This window comes from Micropterus dolomieu, linkage group LG11 (genome assembly GCF_021292245.1).
Source record: "Micropterus dolomieu isolate WLL.071019.BEF.003 ecotype Adirondacks linkage group LG11, ASM2129224v1, whole genome shotgun sequence".
NCBI lineage: Eukaryota > Metazoa > Chordata > Actinopteri > Centrarchiformes > Centrarchidae > Micropterus > Micropterus dolomieu.
The window spans coordinates 7,541,293-7,551,929 of record NC_060160.1 but is presented as its reverse complement, the minus strand read 5'-3'; the positions used below and the strand labels follow the sequence as shown (position 1 = coordinate 7,551,929).

Here is a 10,637-nt window from a genome sequence, read left to right as displayed (position 1 = left end):
ACTGCGCGCCGTCAGAATTCTTCCTCTCCTCTCCGCATGACGGAGACTACAGGCAGCTCCTAAACACTTGAGAGACCTCTGGAGCTCTCTTAAGTAACTGGGAGAGTAAGAGTGACTCTTAGCTTTAAGAAATTTAATAACTTGATTTTATTCTTAAGTTTAAAAGTAGTACATTTCATGAATTCTCAGCACTTAAGACTAAAATGGCACTTTGAGAAGCTTGATAAATACCAGCCCTGAGAGGACCTCACAAGTGATGGAAAGAGACTAAGTACATTTACCCAAGTGCTGTATGTATGTAAACTTTTGAGATACTTTACTTTAAGTTTTTCCATGTTTTGCCACTTTAGACTTACCACTACATTTCACATGGAATTATTATATTTTTTACTCTACTACATTTATCTGACAGCTTTGGTTACTTAGTGTAATTTTACACAGAAAACCTATGAGTTCCTAAAATTATCTATTTTTAAGGGTTAAACTAACAAATAATAACGTACACAAAAAAAGTTACACCCCGCCTCGATTGTATACAAAATAAATAGTAATGTTATAGTACATATAAGCTGATAATATAGTATATAGCCTACTTTTGTAGCATTACTATGACAGGAGCCATTCTGCTATCCAATGAGTACATTTACTTATGATACTTTCAGTACTCTTTGCACTTTTACTTACTGCAATTTAGAACAGTTTTATATTTGTACTTTACTTTTTATATTACATTATTGTTGTGGTGGCAGCCACAACTGACGGTGAGTGTCCTGGTTTTTTTCTACTTTTTATCAGTTCTTCTGCTTTTTTCCTTGGTTTCCTGTTCTCTGCCCGCCTCTCTGTGTTTTCTCCCCCGTGTGCTCTCTCCCCCTCTGCTCCTGAGCCCAGCCAACTACCTGCACCTGCAACTCATCATCCACCTCGTCAGCCTGCCACACCTGCCAGTAATCAACCTCATCCCAGCCTGTATTTCAACCCCGGTTCTCCACACCATCCTTGCTTGATCGTCGTTGCTCCATACCCGGTGCCATCCCCACGTTCAGGCTTTCATGTTGGTTTTTTTCACGTTTACCCTGTACCTTGTTGCTGTCTTCCCTAACCTTGTCCCTCTGTCTGTTTTCCTCCCAGGTACACTCACCCTCGTCCTCCGTTCGGCTGGGCTCATCCACTGGCCCACTCCTCTTTGGACTTCCCTCACGGCGTCCTCCCTGTTCCCCCGCCTCTCCACGCTTCCTCGGCCCCTGTGTTCCCCGGCTCTCTGGCCCCCTGTCTCCTTGGTTCCCCGTGCCTGTACTTCCCCGACGTCCTCCTCTCCCTCCAGTCCCTCTCACCCTTTTTCTCCAATAAACCTCCTTCCCTCTGAGTGCTGCATTTGGGTCCTCTCTGTCCACACACCACACCCCGTAACAATTATATTTCTACTCCAGTACATCTCAGTGATAAATGTTGTGCTTCTTACTCTACAACATATATTTAAGTGCTAGTTGCCTTGATTTCACATACAAAACATAAGGTCAACCATACATAAAACAAGGTGTTTTTTGAGTTATGCTGCTGATTAGACCTGCACAGGTTGGACTGGTGCAGAGTTAAGTATGCAGGGATTTATGTGAGAAGAGAACTAACAGGCATTCCCCCAGTCTAACAGAATTTTGTTTCATTGTATTTCTACTTTTACTTACGTAAAGGATCTGAATGCTTCTTCCATTCTGCTACGGTCATTGAGCTCCTATGTAAACATCCCTGTAGTGTGGAATGTTCTTCATCTCAGTGTGAAATCTCTCCATCTCATATCTCAGACTGACACTCACTCTGTTTTTCACTCTTGGACATCTACACTTACTTCACCTCCTCAGTGGTTAAGAGACACCCGGACCACTGCAACTCGGCAGCGGTAAAACTGTGGCTCCACACCCACTCCTTGATTCACAGTTTTCTCCTTTTGTTTCCCCATTTGTAGCTTAAAAGTTCTTAAATCATATTATTCCACATTGTCTGACAGCTTCACATTCTGTATTCACTTCACAAGCTTTCACTAAGTTAAATATTGAAACCCAAGGCATAATTTCTTCTGGCTGTACAATCCATCCTATTAAATATTCTAAATAGATTCCTTTCATCATTTTACACAGATTTCCCCCAAATTCAGCCTGATATGTTTGGTCACTTTAGAAACTAGAATTAAAAATACAGTTCTGTGGGTTTTAACAATATTTGCCTACACAGCATAAAAACAAATAAAAACAGGTGCGCTTAAAGAATAACATGAATTTTGGCAATATGCTGGACAAAATGACTGCCACCAATCGCATTTTCTCTGATCACATCAAACTGGCTGATTGTAAATAGTGATTTGTCAGCGAGCAGCTACCTTTTACCATTTTGAGAGTCATCCAGGGTGGGTTACAACAAGGGCAACTGGACTTGATTGAAGATACTTGAAGAAGTTTTGCCTCTCAAGTAACCTGGGACTCCCTGCCAGTCAGTTAGAACTGAAGAAGCCTCTTGGATGAGAGGCAAAACATCTTCAACCACGTCCAGTTGCCCTTGATTAAAGCCTCTTTGGGTAACTGGACAGACAGGAAGGTGAGTGAGTATAAATACTGAAATCCACTCAAGATCGTATGCCAGTTTGCTTGAGACAGTTTATATAACCAGCTTAGTTTATAGTGTAGCAGCGGTAGTGCTTAAACTGGAACGTGAATGTGATGTTTTGTATATTTTTTAATAAATGTTTTTGTTAGTCTTTTTAAAAATCAGATATGAATTTGATTAGGTTGTATTTAAATCATAGAAGAAAAGATGTCTTTTCAACTTTCATTTTCACCCAAATGGTATTTACTGTGGCGATTTGAGCTAAATGCTAACCTTAGCATGCTAACATGCTCATGCATGGTGAGATATCAGATGTGTTTCAACAGTCAAGGTCTGTACAAATTCTAATGATTTTTGTGATCTGACCTTTCCTGTGCCTTGTCAAGATATTTCACTCTGTACCTCAACTTCATCTAGAGTTAAAGTCAGGCGGTCATCAGACTTAGGATCCCATCTTTTAGGAACCATGAATATCTGTGCAAAATTGAATGACAATCCATCAAATAGTTATTGAGATATTTCAGTCTGGACCAAAGTGGTGGACCAATTGACCAACATTGCCATCCATAGAGCCACACTGTTAAGGGCCAACAAGGAGGATAAAATTATTTTATAAAAAATATCCAAATGTGTCTTAAATGTGTTATCATCATCTTACATTGCTGCAGACATTTCAGAACTTTCCTGTTAAAGTGAAAACAAGGAAAACAGAAAACCATATGGACCAGAGCGAAGTAAATGAACAGAAACCTCTAAACCGGCAGCAGTGCCATCTGCATTTACTTTACATTGCAGAACAATAAAACAGCCGACTGCCTATCCAGTGCAGAGAAATCTGTATGTGCCCGATAAATCAGTTTAGAGTGCAGGCGGCTTTTTATCAAGCATCTGCTCAGCGTTTCGCATACACTACAATCTCACTGCCCTGAAACATCAAAAGGGCCTGCCTGCAGCAGGCTGGTACAGCAGGGGAATCCCTTCAAACACCTTCCTCCCCTTTCACCTCGAGCACATTAGACTCTGCTAAACAGAGCATGTACACATGGCTACTCAAGCTGCAGTGACTGCACTGATTAGACATCCACTCTCGAGACCAGCTCCCCTCTTCATCCAGTGGGAGTAACACCACTCAAGAGGGTCTCTCCCATAGGAAATGGGAAGCCTCGGGAGAACAAATGGAAGGAAATGTTCACTGTAGTTTTACATTTGCTCCAACACACATTAAGTGCCACTGTACATTTCCTGTCACCTGCTCCCTAAAGTGTTCTGCTGTGATATACGTGTAGCTCCTTAGGTGGATATTCCTGTCTGCTGTGTGCTTATATAGCATCTTTTTATTCTCCTGTTATATCCGTTTTACTCTTTATCTTATTTTATCTCCTGTTTTATATTACTCCTCTAAATCCTATTTTAATGAGTCTTTTTATATTGCTTTGTTTCTTTTCTTACTGTCTTTTATTTCCAATGTAAAAGCACTTTGAATTGCCTTGTTGTTGAAAGGTGCTATACTAATAAACATTGCCTTATATTTTGAACAGAATGAGTGCAAGAGTGACATCTGCTGGCAAGGGCCTGAGCTCACTGTAATATATTTTATTTATTTATTTATTTTTTAAGACTTGTTTTTCAGTTATTAGCCTATATGCTTTGTAGTAATGTACATTTAATGTATTGTCCTGTTTCATAAAAATAAATCTGAATTATCACATACATTGTACATCTTGTGCAACCTGCTAACAACTGACTTAAGGTCATGCTAAAAAAAAATAATAATCTGAATTTGAGTGTGACGATGAAAAACACTGTGGTGTTTTGATCTTTGTGATAAAATCATCTCCTCAACCTGTGTAATGCAAATACCGGGAAGCATATACCATATGCAGTGGTGTAAAGTAACCAAGTACATTTACTCAAACTCTGTAGTATAAGTTTGAGATACTTCTTCAGTGGGGTATTGCTTTTTGATGCTGTGTTACTTCTGCCGCACTACATTTCAGAAGGAAATACTGCACTTTTCATTCCACAACATTAACTTCCGTTAAAGCTACTAGGATATAATACATAATATAACACAATGTATTGTTAAAGATTAAACCGGTGACTCCCAACATACAAGACCTTGTGTCACATTTGGGTTGAAGGACAACAGCTCAGATTTACCTTGTGACCCGTTGGAGGTCCCCAAACCCTAGGTAGGGAACCACTGGACTGTATATAAATTAGTTAAAACTACCTGCACCTCGACCAGCTACGCACTGATGAAACAGGATTAACAATGGCATGATATCTGATGTTCATCAACGGGGACATTGCTTTGCAGAAGCAGTGCTTTTACTTCTGATACTTTAAGGAACTTTTCTGATAAAATTGTACTTAAACTTAAGTGGGATTTTAAAAGCAGGACTGCAGTATGTTTCCATTGTGGTATTAAAAAATGTGTATACTTCATCCACCACTGCTACAGTATGTTCTTTCATATCACTATTTTGGCAAGTGTTTCTCCAAGTATCTGATACTTCTTTGCTTTTCAGGATGTTCCCAGAGTTGTCTCGGCACCATCTGCATTATAAATGTTTTCCAGCTGTGAACAACTCTATTTCCTTCTTTGTGCATCACAGATGATTATAAATACTAGTGGCACATATTTGTGTCAGTTAACTATTGGAAGCAGCAGAAGGAGCAAAAGTGAGACTGTTTTCAGAGATAACTCTTTATTCAAAGAAATGTTCTAACAATAAAAGCACAGCCTGCTCAGAGTAAAGTGTGAATGCTACAAGCCATACTTAGTGGTCGGGTATAAAAAAAATAAAAAAATCACAACCTGTTTCAACCATCACTGAAATGAGTAATTTGCTTTTTGGGAATAGAAAGCAGCATAAAAATAAATCAAAGTCTATGCCAGTCATTATAAGCGTCGTGGAAATAGTGAAGTGTGTCACACTCTCTCTCACACACACACACACACACACACACACACACACACACCTTTTTGCTCTACTAGACTGAAATACATACAGGCTATGCTTACAGTGGCATTAATATTTTAGAAATAGGCATCAAAGTGATAATTTGTTCATGATTTCAATAAGAAACAAATGTCCACAAAATGGCACAAATTTAGGTAAATTAACCTCAGAAGTTCAGGTTTCAATTAAAAATTTTTAGCCTTAAAAAAGTCAAATTGAAAGTGGTTAAAACAAGATTACAGTGGGATAAATTATGCTTCCCTTTGTCGCACAGACAACTTCATTCTGCTCCTCGCACTGTTTCACAACAGCGTTAGGACGGATATGCCTGACTTCTCTCAATTTATAAAAGGGAGTGAGAGCCCCTAAATTGTTCCACTCTTTAAATGTATCACAGCATGCGTATACTGTAGACAGGTTGACAACACATCTGGGATGTTTGAGTAAACATCCCTTAATAATTAGAGAATCACAAGTAAACAAAAAACAATAACAAAAAATTTTATAAAACCTCCTGTTGGTTGATTATTTCATACGTTATGGGGACATATAGTATCTACAGAACACTTACCAGACATTTAGTATTTATTGTTGAGTTTAGTTCTTTTTTTTTAAATTAGCATCTTCCTGTCCTGGTCTAGTTTTTTGCAAACTGGCAAGAGTGCAGCTCAGTCAAAGTCAATGTTTTGTGCAGTTATTGAGCAAAACACAAATGCTGTAAGAAGGGTTCCTGCCCCGTACGTACCTGTGCCTGCCGTAGCCATTAAATGTATTTACATTCTGTAATTACTACATCAGTAGTTGCCATTGTTTGTGGCGGATCTGCCATTCCCGCACTGGATTCAAATTGCCTTCACACGCATGAGGGATTTAAAAGAAAGAAAACGTGTGTAATCCAGCGTTGTTTTTAATTTGAGCTCATTATCACACTTTGTTTACGGTTCACTCTCCTAAAACTGTCGCATAGCTGTATTAAGTTACTAACTCAGTGGCCTTTATTGTAAAGCAATGTATTTGTCACCAAGGTGAGAGCCGATCACGATTATCAAAAAACGTGTCTACAAAACAAGACAGCAGTCATTTTCAGCATTTTCTTCATCAGTGGATTAAATTTTTTTTCAAGGGAGTAATGGAACAAGATGGTGCAGCCGCAAACCCCTTTCACACATGATGTCTACCCCTGAAAAGTTCAGAATAATTTACTGGATGGGGTCATTTGTGAATAGGAAGAGTGATCAGTATTCAAGGAAATCTGTACCTCCAATTTCCCACCTCAAAACACCTGCACGGCTGTGTTGTGAGTGAAAGCAGCAACACTGCAGGGACAAGCAAGTAAAAGGTGACATCTGTCTGACAGATGCTTTCATATGTATTTAGCGAACTAATCACAAAACTCTGCTGATGACGTATTTGAATCTGCAACTTGTTTACGGCTGCCTTCCTTGCAAATGCTTTTGCGGGGGTTTTGGTCAACAAGTACAAATTATTTTGTTTGCAACAAAGCTTAGTTCTTAAGATTGTCTGGAATCCTGACAGATTCAGAAATAGAAAAACAGCTCCTCACCCGCCATGTTCCTGAAAATAATTAGACGTCTTACAGCTCTGCCATCGTCATGTACACGTACATCTGGCCATCTCCCATCTTCTGCTTCTGTTGAGTTTTATGGTGGCTGGCATCCATGTGCGTTGCATTACCACCATCTGCTGGACCGTCCCTCGCTCCATCTATTCCAGCACTGCAATGACGTGTGAAAAGGCGCAAGACTGAAATGTTCCTAAATGAGGCTGCATGTGTGAATAGTAAAGAAATCACCAGCAGAGCTTAAAAATGTTTATCCCAGTAATTTACTAGGAACTATTTTTGAAAAAGGCTAGAGAGCGCTCTTGGATGAAGAGCGGCAGATGATAGGCACACCTCCAACTTCTCAGCAAGATACAAAACTTTACTGTGTCCTGCGGTTGTGTGGAAAACTACTTGTGCAGCATGAAATCAGATAGCGGTTGCAGTTATTATCTGACAAAGCAGCTACTCAACAAGTGTATGCTGTAGTATTAAACCGCACTTGCTGTTACCACAGTAACCACTTTAATTTCAAAAGTAACTGTAACACTTGAGGCCATTTCTTTTCCCTCTTTTCTCCATTATGAGCTGAATGTGGAATGGTGTGTGAACACTGTTACATTGGGTTGAACTGTCAAGGTTTGTAAAATATATGCAACATAACCAACTGGATGTATACATTAGCTATAGTAATAATAAAATTTTACAATATAAACTTCAAACGCAAGCCTTGTGTAATAATTCTGAGATAAACACATAACACACATCTTTAAAAAACGATGCATAGCATAAACAACATTGCAAATTCCATCTCTGCTGCACTTCATACCTAAACCTCAGCCAGGCAATTTGTTTCCACAAGTGAAAACAGGTGTCAGGAGTGTTTTTGCTTTTTCCAGGTGGAGCCTGCTGCTCAGATGGTTAGAGTCTAAAGCGCTCCTGTTGAAAACAAGGGAAGGAGAAGAAAAGAAGTGAGGTGTTTCTGGGAGCCCAGAGGAGGAGGAGGAGCAAGAGAGGAGGTTAGGGGGAAGTTTAGGGCTCCCTGCTGTAAACACTGCTGCTCAGGACCAATGCTCCTCCCACTCTGATGACTACACGGCGCTCTTCTCAAACGAGTAGGGGCCACGTGACTCTCTAAGTGTCCTCCTCATCCTCCTCCTCCTCCTCCTCCTCCTCACGTTTGCTCACCACCCTCTTCCTCAAAGCTTCATCGGACAACGCCTGTCCCTTAGGTTCTGGACGGCCCTCTGGAGATCCTCTTCTCCTACTCCAGACATCATCCTGGTCGCCATCCTGCTCGTCATCCTCTTCATCATCGTCTTCCTCACCATCGGCCTCATGTTCATCCTCTTGTCGTTGGAGCAACCTCTGCTGCTGCATTGTCTGTTTTTCTGCAGAATAACATTTAGAACAGTGAGTGACCACTCGTAAAACCAGTTACAAACAAAACCTGACTACTGGTTAATGAATAATCTGTGTCTGTATCTCCATTTGTGAATATAAGATAAAAGTATAAGGGCTAGTAAGTGAAACTCACTCTGGTAGTAATCCGGAGAAGAAAATCGCCGCGAGGGGAAGACAAAATCTGCGATGAACACCAGCAACTGTCAAGACAAAACAAAAATACCATTAATTTACAGGTAATGTATGTGTTTGAACTTAATGTGCACACCATAGGAGCATTCACTAGAGTTCTCACCAGTCCCAGTGCAAGGCCAGAGAACAGAGTGGCCAAGCCAAAGATGACGTAAGACCCCCAAACAGGAATCCCCAGATGCTCTGTCATATAGTTATGACAACGCTGGAAAACACAAAAACATTTTTACTTGAGGCTGTAAACAGACAGCTGTCAATAATAGCAAAAACAGAGTGCAAAAGACCTTTAAAACTTTGTTGACTGTTAAATAAATGTTGCTTGTAAAATTATGATGACATTAAACTAAAATTAAAATAGAGCTGCTACAGATGAGTATTAAATTAACTGCTAATTATTTGAATAATCGTTTAATCAGTTGAGTCATTTTTTTCACTCCTTTATGACAGTAAACTGAATATCTTTGGGTTGTGGACAAAGCAAGAAATTTAGGGATGTCATATGGGGCTTTGGGAAACATCGACAAACACTATTCACAATTGACATTTTATAGACCAAACTACTGAATGATTAATCAAGAAAATAATCAACAGATTAATCAATGATGAAAAAAACCAATACAATAGTCTGACAATCAGACTGCAGGCATTTTTTGTCTGTATTGGCAGTGATAGAGAGAGAGGGGATGACATGCAGTTGGAATCACTTTGTGCGACCAGCAAAAAGCTTTCAACCGTGACCATTGTATTAAAGCATCTGCTAAAGCAGCACAGCAACATGAAACTTAGCCTGTAGAAAGAAACTCTGGCAGCTACTGCCAGTGATGCTTGGACTCGGCAGGAGAGAGTGGCGTTAATCCACTTTTTGTGTTTTGTAAAAGCAGTGAATGCTTCTCTTATAAATGCATGTGCAAAACAGTAATGTTAGTAAGTCAAGACACTTGATTATTTTTTTTGTCTCAGCCAGTGGCATTAAAAAACGTTATATGTTTCATAAAAATCACACTACCTGATGCTGTTATGAATGACGTTATGCGATTAGTTATTTGTAAAACTAATTTTGTGAAAACTGCCTGGTGTTTTTATATATATATACATACATATATATACACACACACACACACACACACACACACACACCCCAGTTAGACACCAGTTAGATTTCCTCAGGCAGTTTTCACAAAATTAAATAAATACCTTCCTACAAATAATAACCTACATGGTCGACAGTCAGCACTACCAAAAGTGAAATCCGCACTTACCCGGATAAACATGGAGAGCTTGAACAAAGCAGACATCGAATTCATTCTGCCAAAAGGGGAGGAAATGACAGCATGTAATTTAATACAATTCTGTCAAACTGTAACATCACTACAAAGCCTGAACACACAAAAAACAACAAGGAGGGGACAGGAGGGGGGATGTTTGTGGTTCTTATTTTAAACCAACAGAACTGTTATAAGAAAAGAACTAACAGGCAGGTATCTGATATTGTTTTCTGTTATTTCAAAAAGAAATACAACCATGATACAAAGCTGTCACAACACTATGATTAGAAAGTACTTTTTTGGTATTACTGTGGAAAGCTGAAAGTAGTAAAAGACTGTATGCTTACGGCTGGGCAATCCAAATATATATAATATAATGTTTCAAGGGGAATGGAAAATCCTGACGCCCCCTCTCATTATCATGACTATAAACTCACAGAAACGAAGATGGCCCCAACCAAGAGGAAACTGGCTCCACTGCTTTCCATTTCTGCTCATCAATGAAGCTGAGGAAGTCCTCTTTAGTGCGAGCTCCCTGGTACTTCCGGAAGACGCCATCCTTACAGCTGGAACACAAACATTTCAGTCACTTTTAGAAGCAGTGTGTTGTTTCATCCCTACCAACATTTTCTATGGAAATCTTACACACTGACA

General features: G+C 39.6%; 1 protein-coding gene across 2 annotated transcripts in view; it reads right to left on the bottom strand.

Annotated features, from left to right (window-relative positions):
- Window positions 1–7,630: 7,630 nt before the first annotated feature.
- Window positions 7,631–10,637, bottom strand: part of tmx1 (thioredoxin-related transmembrane protein 1) — a 6,242-nt gene continuing 3,235 nt past the window's right edge. The window contains exons 5-8 of one of the 2 annotated variants that reach the window (XM_046062344.1): window positions 9,978–10,023; window positions 8,822–8,923; window positions 8,660–8,726; window positions 7,631–8,513 (exon numbers count right to left, since the gene is read on the bottom strand). In XM_046062344.1, coding sequence (XP_045918300.1) covers window positions 8,257–8,513; window positions 8,660–8,726; window positions 8,822–8,923; window positions 9,978–10,023 — 472 coding nt within the window. In that variant the 3' untranslated portion in view covers window positions 7,631–8,256. The remainder of the gene's footprint in view (window positions 8,514–8,659; window positions 8,727–8,821; window positions 8,924–9,977; window positions 10,024–10,637) is intronic. The other variant, XM_046062345.1, reaches the window with a different exon arrangement.